The sequence below is a fragment of the Tachypleus tridentatus genome, chromosome 8 (assembly GCF_004210375.1).
Source record: "Tachypleus tridentatus isolate NWPU-2018 chromosome 8, ASM421037v1, whole genome shotgun sequence".
NCBI lineage: Eukaryota > Metazoa > Arthropoda > Merostomata > Xiphosura > Limulidae > Tachypleus > Tachypleus tridentatus.
In genome coordinates, this window is record NC_134832.1 from 97450499 (window position 1) to 97468350 (window position 17852).

The following is a 17852-nucleotide window of genomic DNA, read 5'->3' on the forward strand; positions in this document are numbered from 1 at the left end:
CAAAAAAGAAGTTTTGACGCTAGGTGACAATTGTAAAGAAATTCCCTGGGCTGAACCTAATTCTACTGTGACATGGTCTTTGCTGCATGACGAAGGGTGTCTCCTCAAACTCTCACAAAATTAACTAGAAAAAGTTTTCATTTAGGCATTCTAATTTATTCTATGTTACCACTTACCCAAGTTTTTCGCTCACGTCTTGCGAAAGAACACTCATTCATGAATGTTATGTGAACTAGCTTATTCACTGTGATCAGGGCTGTTAACAGTTTGGCAGTTTTACGTATCAAAACAATAAATAAATAAATAAAAAAATGTTAATCATATTATTTTTAAATATCTTACGTTTTACTCTCAGATGTTATAGATTTATTGTACATTATGAGCGAAAGTTCAACAAAGTACAGCTTAAAATGTTTTACATTAAACATATTTCGGATGTTTTGATAACTGAATATCACCTCTAATATGATTGTCTCACATCATTCATACGTAACTATACTGTATTAGAAGTTACAATACAATTTTAAGTTTTGTTATTTCAGCCATTTTCTGTATTATAGGAATAAATCTATTAAACGAATTTTACTGTACATAATTTTCTTTGTACACTTTTCTGTAGATAATCCTTACTGGATCAGCTATAAGTTTCCAGACTTACAACGATAAAATCCAAGGTTTTAAACGAGTTTTACTATGCACAAGTTTCTTTGTTAAATTTTCAATGGATAAAGCTAGCAAACTGTTTGTATCTTCCTCATCGGATCAGCCGTAAGTTTTTAAACTTACAACGCTAAAATTCAAGGTTTGATTCCAAGTGGTAAACAGTTCTGCTAAATTATTGTACAGCTTTGCGCTAAACAGCAATCACAATATTTTTTCATTATTCAAAACAATAATTTAATACTATCTTGTATTTTAACCACCCCTATTTTACAGACACGTTAAGCTTTTACTAACTGAAGTAAACATTAAACCTAAGAACATACAATATTTATAAATATATAACACTCCTAACTCTATAAAAATACTTAAGAAAATCATACATAAATATCTTAATTTAAGAACTAAATAATCGCATAAAGTATCTTTAATGTGAACGGTACTTTATGCAGTAAATAGTAATATACTAAAGGACCAAGTCAAAGACCCGAAAGTTCAGGCATAGTTTTCACAACTTCTAGTTTTGAACTACCATCAAGAAGGAAAGCAACTAATCAGCAGCATTCACTGCCTATAATGCTGTCTTAATTAACCGAATAATTGGATTGTCAGTCACGTTTTATGATACGTTTACAGCTGAAAAATATGGAGTATCAGCAACATATCATTGGTTCGAGCCTACGCTAGAAACCAGAGAATATCCGCCCGAAATAATTACAAATATAGGTGTTATTGTAATAGGAATATTTCAATGCATCCCTCTTTTTAATATATGTTCCATGTATACAAAACAAATACAACGTACAGCTAACAATCTATAGAGTAGTAAATAGATGAACAATTGCGTGAAAAAAAAATCCATTACAGTGTTTTATTACAATTCTAATTTTCACAAGCTAAGGATTTTAACGTTAATTCAGAAATTATTTTACCTTTACTAAATAACTGTACAGGAAAGACTTGCTAGTATTAACAATACTAAATAACAATGGAACAGTAACCTTAAGAAACCAAACTAAAACAGATGCAGAGGTTTCACTAAACATTTATCGAAGTCACTAAAATACATTGTAAAATATTTGGAATGCTTATACTTATGAAGTGTTTATTGATTTGTTATAAAATTTTCTTTACAAGAAAAATACCATCATTTTATGATTAGTTCCCTCGCCGATTCAAAATGTTATATATTTTTGGGTAAGGAATATATACCCTTAAAAATGTATATAATACTTTGAGGTAATTAGAATAAAGTTTTAATTAGTAAACTTTAATTAACATTAAAATACAAAAATTATTTTTATCTAAGGTAAAATATCACCATCGATTAAATTAGAAAAACAGCGAAAATAATTTAAAACAAATATATAATTTTTTTTCGATTTAATCAAACGCAGTGTTTTAATTTTAATAAAGAAGTAAAATTATAACTTGATGTTTTAACAGGTTGATTTTGTGGCTACCAGAGTTATCAACTGTTAGAATCGGTGCACTGTGTAGGCCTAACGAGTTTAATAACCGCTATGATATTGTGTACTATATTACTGTCATCGGTATGTTGAAAAGAAAACAACAGTATATACAAAGGCTAACTTAGTTGTTGTTGTTATTATTGTATCTATATCTTAATGCAAGCGCGTCAAGTTGTTGAAGTAATAACGTTGCTGTAAAACATATATACTTGACTTCGGCTGTGTAAATAAAACAGTAGAATAATTTCCTGTCCTAAACTTAACAACAGGTCTACTAATGGCCAGCCGCAACCAGTCGCCACACCAGGATAGCGCCATCAGAGCCCCCTGCCGACACCAAATTTCTGTCACCTCGTAAAAATTTCACAACTGTTGTTCCTGAACTGCCATGTTTATACTCCCGAAAAGCTGCCTGTAATAAGGACAGAAATATGAATGCTGTGGTCGTAGTTTTAAACAAATAAAAATAAAATAAAAACAAAAGAAGTAGGTGCACAATGGATAATTTCACGTGCGAACAAGAGTAAGCGTTCGTTAAAAAATTTTCTACACTTGGATAAGAACTCGCTGCCAATCATTAGTTTGTCTTTCAATTAGAACATCATTATGAGCAATATTTAATATGCAAGATATCTAATCCATAGTTATAAATACTGTTGTGCTAAATTTATCCACCATAGAATTTCATAGTAGAGCTGTTAGACCAATATACATAATACATATATCAAACTCGGTAGAAAAGAACTGGGAATCCAAAATACATAGTATATAAAAGTCGTCACAATAGACTAGGAAAGTCAACATAAATAATGTATAACACTCGGCGCAAAGGACCAGGAACTCGAAGGTACATAATATATAAAAACAGGTATCAAGATAAGGGAACTACAAGTATATGATATACTAAACTTTGCACCAAGACTATAGTAACCAAAATACAGAATATTTAATCTAAAACACCTTAGGCGTCAGAAAACAAAAAAGGTGCTGCCAAAAAAGAATTAAGAATGAAATCAAAATTGGTGGTGAAATTGGTATCTACACCTACAGTATGAAACTGATAGCTACACCTACAGTATGAAACTGGTAGTTACACCTACAACACTGACAAGAACTATACCGCAAATATTCATTCATTAATTAGCCAGGCCGCGTTTTTTGTTCAACTTGACTTGGAACATTATAGTGGGTAAAACAAAACAGGCGACCTAGCTAACTAATAGATGAATAATTTTTGCAAATGTCTTATAAATTTGGTCACCAATTTTGATTTCATTTCTTTAAGTCGTACGTTCAGTCTTTTTGGGTCGTAACTATTTTTTGTTACATCTAAGGTTTTAATTAAATGTCATGACTTTTTGCAAAATACATCAACAAACCACATACAAAGTAACCAACATTAGCTTTAGGATCGCAACTCTATTATTCGGAATAGACCAATAATTTACAGAACCACCAGATCCGTTAAAGTATAGGATAGTACTTTTTCATCTTTAAATCAGTGTTTAATAACTTCCTTTATAGTAACTCTGCACATGCGGTTTATACGTAGATCAAACTTGACAGTTAACTGTGGGTTGTGAAGCTCTGTCACTGTATCACATATTTTTAAAAATACGTTATAGTTAAGTAAGTTTTTCTACAAAATAAAATTTTCTTTAAGTGGGAAGAAAAAAATACTAAAATAGGGAAATAATTTAAATGAACGTTGTAGGTTTTATATCTCGTGAACTTAATGGATTGCCTTGAAATTTGATATGTGAAGTAAAAGTCTAGTATAGCACACCCACTGAAAATATGTGATACTTTAGGTTATGAAAGTCCGAGCTATAGAAGGTAAAGAATCTCTTAAAAAACTATCATGCCTGTTAATAACACACAGAGTGTCCCGTAGGGTGTTTTGGCCGCATGATACACTACTGTCTGTCTTGATGTCATTATCAGTACCAAGACTAGGGCACTCCAGAGATAGGACATGCTAAATTTCGTACAAAGGTTAGGTAGCCTCAGTATTGAACATGCTAGTTTTAGTATCAGTGTTAGGATACCCCAGATATTGGACATGCTAACCTTAGTCCTAAGACTAATGCTTATTCAAGGCATCCGTAGTTTGGTTCTAGAACACAAAACTAATATATACCTTTCTATTTGGATTAAGGGGCACAATGATAAAACAAATGTATAGCAATAAATTAATCTAAGAAGAATATTTACCATAATAATGGGACATATTTACCTTTATGGATATATATTGGAACCATAACAAGGATTTCTTTACCTTAGTAAAGGAATCGAGTCATGGGTACCTGAATATTTTTGTATAAGAACCATTAACTTGGATATTTCGACACCTTTTTTTGGTTTTTTGTTTGCAAAGAAATATTAATTTTGGTTTGAGATAGGTTTATTTTTATAAAAACATTATTATGGTACTGTTACAGGTTATATTTATAAAGGAATATTACTGTGGTATTGGGACTGGGTGTCTCTGTAAAGGAAATATCAAATGTAGTATTGAAAATAGTAAAATTGTTTATAAGAAGTGTTCTCATTGACATAGAATTGAAACATCGTTATAGAAGAAGTAAGTTGCTCTGTACAGAGGCATGTGTAAGTTTTTATTTATTTGAAATGCCTACCTTAGTACTTGGACAAGGATATCTAAATAAGCGTACGAAACCCTCTTGATCACCTGCTGCTATCAGTTGTTTGGAGTTTGACCGATGTGACGTTAGATTGACCACTTCCCTCAAATCTTCGTTCTCCCACATACCTGTATAAATTAATAGTCAGTGCGTAAAGGAATTGTTATTTATTTAATAGAATATATTTTATGTTATTGTCCACGAAAAAAAAACTAAATATTTCATAGTGTGCTGCTTCCACGTGATGTCTCGATAGTAGTGTTTTGATAAATCAATTTGCACAATAATGATGTTGAATGTCATGTTTGTTTTTATTGGTATAGTGAACCATTTGTGCTGGTGCTCACTTCATGTGTCGAAACCCGAAGTTTAGTGTCATAATACTTGTTTTTTAGCGTGAGCCACCAATGGCTACAACATTTTGCGTTATGGATGAAGTTTGGTGAATAAATACTTGCACGCGTGTGGTAAATTCGTGACGATTTTGATCAGTAAATGGTTAATATAAAATAAAACATAACATTGAATGTAACGAAACGCACAACTAACTAAGTTTCGTAAACCAAACTTCGTTTTTAGTAATACTTTTTACTCTAAAGCTTGTTTGCCATTTTGAATTTTGCGCAAAGCTACACGCAGGCTATCTGTCCCTAATTTAGGAATGTAAGACGAGAGGGGAGGCAGATAGTCATCACTACCCATCGACAACTCTTGGGTTATACTTTTACCAACGAATAGTAGGAATGTTACTATAACATAATAATGACCCCAAGGCTGAAAGGGCAAGCATGTTTGGTGTTAGTGGGATTCGAACCCACAACGCTCAGATTACGAGTCGAGCGTCCTAATCACCAAGCTAAGCAAGGTCTACTCCAAAGCTCCAGGTAGAATAACATTAAGACGTAAACAATGAAGTGCGATGTTACATTAAAGTACTAACTCTTATCACAATTAATTTTTTGTTCAAGAGCAGAGCCGAATTAGGCTATCTGCTGTCCCCACCGCGGGGAGTCAGCTTAGGATTTTAGTGTTATCTTACCGTTGCCCCATCGGGGAACAATAGTATCATATCAATCATATCTGGAAGGAGAGCGACTGTAATATCACACTAAAATTAATAATGACTTGCGATATAAAGAAAGCGAACTTTGCAGATGAGAACTTAGAGCAACTTATAAGTTAATGAAGCCAATTCGAGACACTTAATGTCATTAGTCAAAACATAATAATAGAAGAAAGCCTAAAACATATAAATCCGTGATGACCAGAAAACCCACTTGTAGAGAAAAATATATATGTTAAAACGGCTGGTATGGGTTGAGGAAATTTTTATGTAGAGGAGCGAACAACGTTTCGATTTTCTTCATTTACATATAAAACATATAAAGATTAAGATGTATTGGTAATGCATCATCTGGTGACCCTCTTTGCTAACGATATTTTTAGCCGTAATCCTAATATTATTTTTTAGAGATTCGGCATGTTTAAGAGATGTATGATTTAATCATAAGTCTACAAATAACTGTTATAAACTCACACATCTAGCATAATAACACTGAAGTATCTAGTATTATTGAAGTAAATTACAACTAGAATGAATCAGCATATCTGTTATTATTGAACTAAACTCGGACTAGAACGAACTGAAATGTCTATTATTATGAGTATAAAACACTAGAGTACTAACTGTATGAAAAGTCCAATGTTATGAAAGTTATTGCAGCGCGATCACAATAAAGTGTACATTATGAACAAAGCTTAAATGGGTAGAATTTTGACACTGACACATCTTTGTGAAACTAGCTGACGTATCTAGTAATTATATTATTAATCAAATTAAATAGTATATTATTGACAAATGAAAACTTAACGATCGTACTGAAGTGTCCAGTGTCATAAGTATTTAGTGTTATCAAATTAAAACACTTAACAATCAGTCTGAATGGTATAGCGATATGTTAAGGCATTTAGTTTAAGGGAACTGAAGTTAACTTTCAAATTAAAGCATTTATTAAAATAAGATTGGGGTTCATAGTATTATAAAAATAAATCACCTATGACATTTAAGGTAAAGCTAAAATATTGAGAGCATTCAGAATGAAATATTTAACTATCAAACTAAAACATCTAGAAAATTCAAATTAAAGGGTCGTTGCTCTGAAACTATACCCGAATTGTTTACTGTGATGAAAGTAAAACATATAACACTAAAGTGCTACTACAATAACGCAAAATATAGATCGTTAACAAACTGAAGAATGACATCTAACTGTGTCATTAGAGTAAAAAAATAATTTTGCATAATAAAACTGAAATGTATAATAAGACTTATTACTGAAATACATATATATATAATAAACCATTTCTGTCTTTGTGTCACGCTCCTTTCTTGGTAATGGCCTACAATTTGCTTCATCACTTAGCAATAAAAGTACTTACAGATAATGTTGTTAAGGTGGGTTAAAAACATCACTGTGATACGATATAATCAAAAGCAAAAAAAAAAAAAAAAGGAAATTTATGCCACGAAAAAAAAAAGAGTTAATATTCACTACGTTTCGGGCTGGGACGCCCTTCGTCTGGCGATTTTAAACCGTGAAGGAATAGAATGTTTGGTGTTAACAAAAGCAACGTTGTGAACTGCAGATCTTTGTCGAGAAAGAAGCAGGACACGAAGACAGAAACTGCTTATTATACATATCAATAATTATTATAGTACACGTTTCAGTCTTGTGATGTCAAACATTCTATTCCATTACTGTTTAAAATCACTAGACAAAAGTAGTTCGAGTGTGAAACATTGTAAATATTAAAATATATTTTTTTCGCTTTGTGTTTTCCATTTTTTTATATTGCTATTAGGCAAACCATGGTGTTTATGACGAATGTTTAATACACATCTTAAATTTTTAGAAATAAAATTTACTAAGGATTTTAATGAAGTAGTTTTAGCTAAAATGTTATATTACGTTTATTGTATTAGGGTTAATGCTTAAATTAGACTACAAAAAGACCTACTATTACTAAAGTTAGAGTCAGATAACATTTAGCTGCATTTGTATAAGTGTGAACGCTTAGTATTTAAATTACACGATTAAAGAACTATTAAGAGTGTAATCTTAATCAAATAAAGCTACTTTTTCACTTCGTATCATCTTCCATTGGTTTTAAATAAATCTTGAAATCCATCCTGCTCTCGTCACGTTTTAAAACTGACCTGTTACTATTACGTTATCGATAGCTAAAAGGCTTGTTTCATTTGTCAACTTATAAAGAACATTTTCTCTTCTCGTTTGTAGATAATGCTCGAAAATATACATTGTTGCTTAGCAAAAAAGCTATACCTGATTGTTCTTAAGCCAACTATAGTGTTTATGTTGAATGTACAATACTTATGTTGATTTTTTAAAAAGGTTCTTTGTCCTTTATTTATATAACTTCGGTGATATAATCAGTGGCAGCGTCAGGATATTTTTGTTGTGGGGGGGGCTGAGGTAAACTGTGGAGGGGCTTCCAAAAATGCCATCAATATGAAGTATATATGGTGAATTATAATAATGTAAATACCAAGGTACATTTCAGAAAGGTGTGCTACTTTGAACTGCGTTTTCAATGCAGTTTTCATTGGAAACTCATACTCTGATTAATAATTCGTTATTACAAATTAGAAATAATCTGTTTATGAAAATATGCGTATATGTAAAAGAGGAAGTTTACCTATTTCCACTCAAGGTAATACATAATAATAAAAAAATCAAGATTAGCTCAGTTTGAACATTTAATATACCATTAAGAGTAAAGCTACAAATCAAAAGAAATATAACATAAAGACATAGTTTACATAGCAGAAACGAATTATCCCAATGTGAAGTTAATACACTCTGAGGAAAAGTAAGGTCACTATCAGGCTAACTATCTTTCATCATGTTGTGTTTGTAGTCAATATTACTTCAAAACAATGCGCCTGTTTTGGTGATTGGCAGCAAATTTTGGATGGCTGATACACAATGCAAAATGATCTTACAGAGGACACAACACCGGCTGAATGCTTCATAGTTTTTACCTATACACAATACACTTATACATGCATTCTATGTTTCACTTTTCAATAAAAGATATATGAAATTATTGGATAATACCTGTGAAACCTTTGGTTTATCAAGTAAAATCCCTGATGATCTGTTGTAACTTGAAATCAACGTGGTTGTCTAATCTTCGTCAAAACTCAAGATAGAATGGCATTACACAGTGAGCGGCAATACAGCGCATGAGTTTCAGTGCATTCAGTACGTTGCTATGGGATGCATGACACATACTTCCGTCTTAATGAAGACGTTGAGTTCTACAGATCTATGTCTCTTTGATGTCAATTGTTAAGCAACAATGACGATTGTGTTTTCCATATTTTATGAATATATGTAGGTAACAATATTGGGGGGCTGAGGGGGGCTCAACTCACCCAAAGCTCCCCCTTGGCGCCGCTACTGGATATAACAGCAAAATAATTTAATTCTGAAGACTTACGACATTGAATTGTCAGCCAAAAGCAAAATAAAATTTAACAAGTAGAGTTTCAACTAAGCCTTATTTATTGAATTAGACTAAAATAGGCCTACAATTACTAAGGATACAGAGTCAGTGTTGAAAAAGTTTTAAGTGGTGAATAAATGTTAATTAATAAATATTCTTTAGGTATTTTAACACAACATTATCCAATTGGCCCTAAAATAAAAGTAAACGTTTGTTACAACCAAATATCTCATTTTCTGTTGTACAGTAGACACGTACTTTTGTTCACGATAACATTTCACTTTTCTGCATAGTTTTAAACAGTTAACTTCAGTACTGATGAAATAAGTGAAGATTAGGTTCATTTGTGCATTTTCGAGGTACATATTAGTTATAATTAAATTAAATAATTTTCGTTAATTATTAAACACTGGTTTACTCTCAGTTTTGACAGACATTTATACTAGTGAATTATAGTGTATGATTCTTTCTTCCTATAATTCTTGGTAGTAAATTTATGGCATTCTTTACACTCGTTTAGCCTAATCAGTCTGAACTCTGTATTACGATAATAATCTTAAAACAATTCAGACGTTCATATTGAACTTGCTTATAATAAACTATCTATTATAATCAGAATGATCTGTCTATTAATACAATACTAAAACATTTCAGATAATCAGGCTGAACGTTCTGCTATTATAATACTAAATCGTTTAATATGAGTAAACTGTCAATTATTATAATGTTGTAACATTTCTTACAATATCATGCACAATAAGACGAAGGTGTCTACTAGTATAATAATAAACAATCTAGCATATTCACATTGAATTTTCTACTGTTACAATACTAAGTCATCTAAGACAAGCAAAAGTACCCGTCTCTAGTGATGGGAGAAATTTAAATTAATCAATGGATGTAAATTATTTCATGGACTTTAGAAAGGTTAATTGTGTTGCATTCTTAATTTCATTCTGGGCCAAAGCTTTGAGAAAAGTAAGTGTTACACATTTCAGTCACGCAAAGAGCTGCTCAGCAATAACATACTGTAAATTTACATTTTTGTTCTTTAAGTTACATCACATTTTGAAATGCCAATGATAGTGTGATTTATTACTAGCAATTTAGTGTATAATATCCAACTTGTAAAATAACATTTTGAGTCAAGATTATTCCTGATTGTTATCCCGTCATTTCAAAAGTAAATGTTGAATTTTGTCTGCGTGCACAGCTTTTCAAACGCAGTGTAAGTAATGGCCGTCATAAACGGGAAATAGATGAACACTCGTACAGACACCACAGTTTACAATATTATTATAACATAAATATCACATACAACGAGGTGGATTCTTTGCTATTATAATGTTATAGAATATAGCATAATGAGACTAAAGTATTTATTATTATAATTCTAAACAACCTAGCATAATAAAACTAAAGTTTCGGGTGTTATAATATGAAAATATCAGCAATGTAATTAAATGTACTATTATAAAACTTAAATATTTAAGATAAGCAGATGTTACTGTTTAGCATTATGACATTACAATACTTAGCTTCAGCAGGTTGAATTGTCAACTATTACAATATTGTAATATCTAGCACAACCAAATGGAGCTGTGTATCATTATTATACTAAACATGTATCATAATAATTCTGAACACCCTGTTATAATAATACTAAAATATACAGTACAATACGGCTAAACTGTCTCCTATTACGATACTAAAATATCTGGAGCGATTAGGCTAAAGTGTCTCATATTACAATAATAAACTATCTAGAACACAAGGTTAAACTGTGTCACATTACAATACTGAAACATCTAGAACTATAAGAAAAAAACTGTATGCTATCCTAAAACTATAGCGTCTAGTATAATCTGACAAAACTGTCCAATATTATAGCATTAAAGCATATAACGTCAATGTATTTAATAATATATTATAGTATCGAATTTAATCGAACTGAAGTATTTATTGTTTTAATATTAAAATATATAGCAAATTGAGACGGAACTTCTTACTGTAGTAAGTATCTAGTACAACCGTACTGAATTGTGCGATTGTAGTAATAAATTTCTGACATACAGCCTGAAGTATCTTGAACAATAAAGCTCAATTGTAAACTGTTATAACAATGAAACGGCTAGCATAATATGACTGAAATGTGTACTGTTCATACACTAAAAAAAATCTAACATAATAAGATCGTAATATCTAGTACTATAATATTAAAATATATAGCAGTATAAGATTGAACTATCTACTGTTATAATTCTAAAACGTATAGTTTAATGGAAGGAAATTTCGAGTGTTGCAATGTCAAAATATTTAAGACAACGAGACTGAGCTGTACCATTAAAACTAAACATCAAGCATTGTCAGACTGAAGTGTTTTCTATTATAATACTAAGAAATATAACATAATAAGATTGAACTTACTACTATTATAGCATTATATATAACATAATAAGATTGAACTTACTACTATTATAGCATTATATATAACATCATAAGATTGAATTCTGTACTACTATGTTATTAAAGCATTTAATATAATTATAATAAAATATCTATTATTATAGTAGTTAAGTAAGTAATAAATTAGAACAATAAAGTTGAATTGTTAAAATATTAAAGGTTTTGACATATGAGAGTGAGCTTTGTACTATCAAAATATTGAAACATTTAGCATAATTTAGCATAGATAATAAGAAGATTGAGCTGTTAAGTATTTTAACATTAAAATACCTAGCCTAAGTAAACAAAACAGTCTAATATTATAACAATACTAAAACACCGAGCCTTATCAAACAAAACAGTCTCATATTATAACGTTATATTATAACAATACTAAAACACCGAGCCTTATCAAACAAAACAGTCTCATATTATGACGTTATATTATAACAATACTAAAACACCGAGCCTTATCAAACAAAACAGTCTCATATTATGACGTTATATTATAACAATACTAAAACACCGAGCCTTATCAAACAAAACAGTCTCATATTATGACGTTATATTATAACAATACTAAAACTTCGAGCCTTATCAAACAAAACAGTCTCATATTATGACGTTATATTATAACAATACTAAAACAAGCCTTATCAAACAAAACAGTCCCATATTATGACGTTATATTATAACAATACTAAAACTTCGAGCCTTATCAAACAAAACAGTCTCATATTATAACGTTATATTATAACAATACTAAAACACCGAGCCTAATCAAACAAAACAGTCTAATATTATAACGTTATATCATAGCAATACTAAAACACCGAGCCTAATTAATAAAAACGGTCTAATATTTCAATGTTCTATTATAACAATACGAAAACACCCAGTCCAATTAAACAGAACGGTCTGATATTATAATGTTGAATTATAAAAATATCAAAACACCTAGCCAAATCAATAAAAACAGTCTAATATTACAATATTCTATTATAACAATACGAAAACACTTAGCTCAATTAATAAAAACAGTTTGATATCATAATGTTCTATTATAACAATACTAAAACATCTAGTCTAGTTAAACAAAACAGTCTAATATTACATTATATAGCAAATTGAGATTGAACGTTTTGTTATAATAATACTAAAACATCTAACAGCTAGACTGAATCGTTAGGATTGTTTCGAAATGGTATTTTAAATATATCTTCAACAAGTCATCAGAACTTTGCAACACTATACAGTATTTCCTTTAAAAATGATATCTATGTAATGACTGAATCAAAAGTTCTGGGAATGTCGGTAATATAAAACTAAATCAATGGTGTCAACCGGTTTTACTGAGGTAACATAGTTTCAAATGGAGTACCACATTCATAAGTGTTATTAATTTGTAATAATTTTTAAAAACTCATAATTCTAGTATAAGGATGTTATCATTACCCCTTGAAATTAGCTTTCTTACAAAGATTTGATGCTCCTTTGAAAACCTTAAGTATAAGATGAAACAGGAATAACCAGCCAATAATAGATAAAGAATAAATAATACTGTTGGAATATTTTTGTATTTAGAACTTGGTTATAAATACAACCTTCCTACGTCTATTGAAATACCTCATTATGAAAAACAAGTACAGATAAACTTTTCATAACAGGAAAATATGTGTAGGGATAACTAATATCAATCTTTCAAATATAATGGAAAAAATAGCAGAGATGGTGTTTGCATCATATCTATACAACAGCATAGACGCACAGTGCAGTGGAATTTAACAGACAAAAATAAGATAAATGTTTTCTTTATTGTTTGCTTTGAATTTTTAATGCAGTGTTTCAACAGACATAGGAAGTGCATATTTACAACCATGTTCTAAATACAATGAGGTTCCAACTGTAATATTTATTGCTTACATATTAATGACTGGTAAGTCCTATTTCACTCTATACTTAAACTTTTCAAAGTTATACCAAGAAAGCTAACTTCAAGAGGTAATGATAAACATTTTTTTTACACTGGAATTATGATATTTTAATTATTACTAATTATTAATAATACTTATAAAAGCGAATAAAAAAGAAGCAGAAGAAAGAAGATATTTGATATTTACATATATTATCAAAACTCGTGACTCAATCATTACATAAATATTATTATAACAGAAAACACTGTATAGTATTGTGAAGTTGAGATGATGTATAGAGGATATACCTAAAATTCCGTTTCGATAAATAATCCGGAACATCTTATACAGGCAGTGCTACCGCTTGCGAGACATTATATCATTTAGTGTAGTCACACTGATCTGTCAAGTACTATAATAAGAAAACATTTTTTTTTTATAAATAGATTGAGCTGCCTAGTGTCACAATATTAAAACAACTAGCGTAGTTAAGTTGAACTCTTTACTATTACAATAATATCTACTATAAACAGACTGCACTGAATACTGCCATAAATATTGAATAATTTAATATAATCATAGAGGGCCTGGCATGGCCAAGCGCGTAAGGCGTGCGACTCGTAATCCGAGGGTCGCGGGTTCGCGCTCGCGTCGCGCTAAACATGCTCGCCCTCCCAGCCGTGGGGCGTATAATGTGACGGTCAATCTCATTATTCGTTGATAAAAGAGTAGCCCAAGAGTTAGCGGGGGGTGGTGATGACTAGCTGCTTTCCCTCTAGTCTTACACTGCTAAATTAGGGACGGCTAGCACAGATAGCCCTCGAGTAGCTTTGTGCGAAATTCCAAAACAAACAAACAAACAAATAATCATACAGAATTGTACAAAACATTTAAAACAATAATTTGGAACTGACAAGTATCATAATATTATAACGTAACCGAATTGTTAACTATGATGACACCAAAAATTCTAGCATCATCAGAGTGAGCTTTCAAGTATTATAATATTAAAACATATAACACAATGAGACCAAACTGTTCATTGCTAAAACATCTAGCACAGTATGAATGACTTGTCTAGTGTATTTTAAAATTAAAATATTTATTATAATCAGAAAAAACTGTCCTTATTATAAAGCTTACGCTCTAATCAATCAATTTAACAATTAGGGACGGATATGAGAAGTTAGCTTGCTGTAAATTTGCGAGTATTTCTGAAACAGAAAAAAAACATTACTATATATATATTATATTTATATTATACTTATATTTTTCGTACAGTTCAACATTAGGATGCTTACCAAGAAGGTTATGACCCAAAGTGGATGTCAGGTCGTACCACTCGAGGTCTTTTATGCCCCTAGGACTTCCTTGTCGTTCAAGGTTATGCACATCCCCTAATATCAGTAATAGAGTTATTGAATTCATTATAAGCCTATACCATCCCTTGTATGTAAAAATCTGATTAATTAAAACTGTATTTATCAGATTATAAAACCAATCGATTCATTGAAATATTAATAGGTGGCACTGAACTAAAAAAAACAAAGCTTAAATTACACGTGGATTATAGTTTCATATCTTTTGTTGCTTTTATGTTGAATATTATTTTGAGATATATACTCTTCAAAAAAAGAAACGCAAAAGGCAAAATTTGAGACATATTGTTAACAAGTTTATTCCGGGTAGGTCTGTATGACACGTGTGAAACTTTGCACATTCACTGCTGAACATCCAAAGTCTGCAAAGGCGAAGTCCACGCTCACTAGTTGAAGTTTAACGTCATTCAACGTCAATAACGAGTATGCTCCCCGTGAGCATCAATAACTGCTTGGCATCTCCTGCCCATGGAAGCGATGAGATGACGAATCACATCCTGTGGAATGGCTGTCCACTCAGCCTGCAAAGCTGCTGCAAGCTGAGGTAGAGTCTGCGGTTGAGGTTGTCGCCATCGCAGACGTCGGTCCAACTCGTCCCAAAGATGTTTAATGGGGTTTAAATCTGGTAATCTGAAGGGCCAGGGAAGAACGTTGATGTTGTGGTGTCTCAAGAAGACAGTGGTGAGTCGGGCTGTGTGAAGATGGGCGTTGTCATGTTGAAAAACGTCGTTGATGTTCACCATGATGGGTTGTACATGGGGCCTAAGAATCTCGTCGACGGTTGCGTACTGTCTGATCGGAAATCCTACGCAGCCCTGGTATGGTTGAGGCAGTAGACGTCGCAGTGGTGGTCCTATCCCGAAGGTGACGTAACCGGGTGTAGCGATCTTGTGCGGGCGTGCCAGATCGTGGACGGTCACAAGTTGATCCATGTTGTTGGTGACGATTCCATAGCCTTGTGATGGTGCTTGGGTGGACATTTACAACTCTGGCAACATCTAATCGAGATTCGCCTGCTTTCAATCGATCAATGGCGTTGTTGTGTTGTGCTTCAGTCAATCTTGGCGTAACTGTATTGCGTGTCGGTGGCTTAAAACTGAGCTATGGAAACCGAGAACCCGTCATTTTATAGGGAATTTGCACATGTTGCACTTGCAGAACATGCAGATCTCTCAAACAAATTTGTTGGATACGAATACGTTTTGGCGAAAAATCCGATGTTTTCCTCCGTTTTCAAAGTGCACAACTTTTATTGTCGTTTTGGTCTGATAATCAGTGCCTCAACACGTGTAATATCACATACTCTGAGCTTGTAACGTTATTACATATATTTCTCTTTAAAATAACAAAAATATCCATTTTGCGTTTCTTTTTTTGAAGAGTATATATGCTTTCAAAGTAAAGTAACATTTTTGTTTAACCTTCAGATTTTTGAATTTGTGTTTCTATCGTAAGCTAAATATCCATAATCGAAAAACGCAGAATTAAAACGATTTGCAGTTCCGAAAGAGAAAATTATTTATCTTTGTAAAATTTTGCTTTGAGAGATAAACACTTAGGTAATAACCGTGCACCTACTTGGAGAAAGTAGTCTATGCGAAATAATTATTCACATTAAAGAACACGAGCGATATATACTGGTTGAATAAGTGTCGAGTGTTGAAACAAATATTAAATACAAATTTGATGATTAAATATATAAGCTATGCTAAATTTTATAATGATTTTTATCATTAATCCTAATTTTCTTTTTGCGCTTTTATATACCATAGAATTTAAAGAGAATTTGCATGAGACTCGCGCATGTTTATTATACGTTTCAAACAACAGCAATTTCAATAACGAAAGAAAAAACGAAAATGGCCCTGAAGCGTATTTTTCATTGCGAAAAGCTCCTTTTTGCTACAACCATACCTAAAGTAAGTCGCACCTTCCTGTGTATTTAACATAATCGATTTAATGTAGTGTACGAGGACGACAGATTGCCCGATCATTCACAAATCCATAGGCACTGCGTTTGACAACCCGGTATGTCTTCACATCGAATACCAGGAAAACGTTTCATTACAAGCTGCGTAAGAAATAAGACATTTGAACAAACATGTCGTAGAAGCAGCTTCTGTACACGTAATTTGTGACAATCTTCTGCATAGAGGTTGTTTTTTGTTATTTTGTTGTACTGTTGCTTGGGGTACAAGGATAGCTTTTTGCACTGATCTTTGTAACCTGATTCTTACTTATTACTAGACCCTGAACTCTGCTTAACACAGTTGGAATAAGACTCATTGGAGATCTGTTAGTGTTCTTAGTACCCAAGGTTATATAAATTCTTTCATTTTGCAATACCATTGAGTGAGGGTAATTTCCGTTTTGAAAGTTCTAAATTCTCGATCTCAAAATATCTTTATGATCTGAGTGTATGAATGTTTTTCGTCAAAAGGTCTGTTATGTATTGCTCTCCAAAACTATCATTTTTGGCATCAAATTATTCATAAAAACGCCAAAAAATTGTCAAAATGTTCGTCTGTTGCACGTCCTTTTATCAGGATTTCATATTGGCTGTGAATGTTACGTAACTTGCTACATATTTAAGATCGTTTTTTAATAAACTCATCCCTGCTTGTTACAAACGTCTACTAGATACGTTTGCGTTTAAACCAGACGATATTTTAGTTTTCCAATACGATAATCAATGCCTCTATAATTCCGTTCCTGGTTAAGCTATTACATACAAAATGTCGTCCAAAAAACGAATTAAGTATGCATGATGAAAAATCATTACAAATATTAATAGGTTCCAAGAACACC

The 17852-nt window shown here is 31.8% G+C and overlaps 1 protein-coding gene across 1 annotated transcript in view; it reads right to left on the minus strand.

The window, feature by feature from the left end:
- The window catches only part of LOC143223016 (echinoderm microtubule-associated protein-like CG42247), a 67838-nt gene continuing 49986 nt past the window's right edge, over positions 1 to 17852 (minus strand). The window contains exons 16-18 of the mRNA XM_076450369.1: positions 14967 to 15062; positions 4772 to 4905; positions 1 to 2544 (exon numbers count right to left, since the gene is read on the minus strand). Of these exons, the coding sequence (XP_076306484.1) occupies positions 2407 to 2544; positions 4772 to 4905; positions 14967 to 15062 (368 nt within the window). The 3' untranslated portion in view covers positions 1 to 2406. The remainder of the gene's footprint in view (positions 2545 to 4771; positions 4906 to 14966; positions 15063 to 17852) is intronic.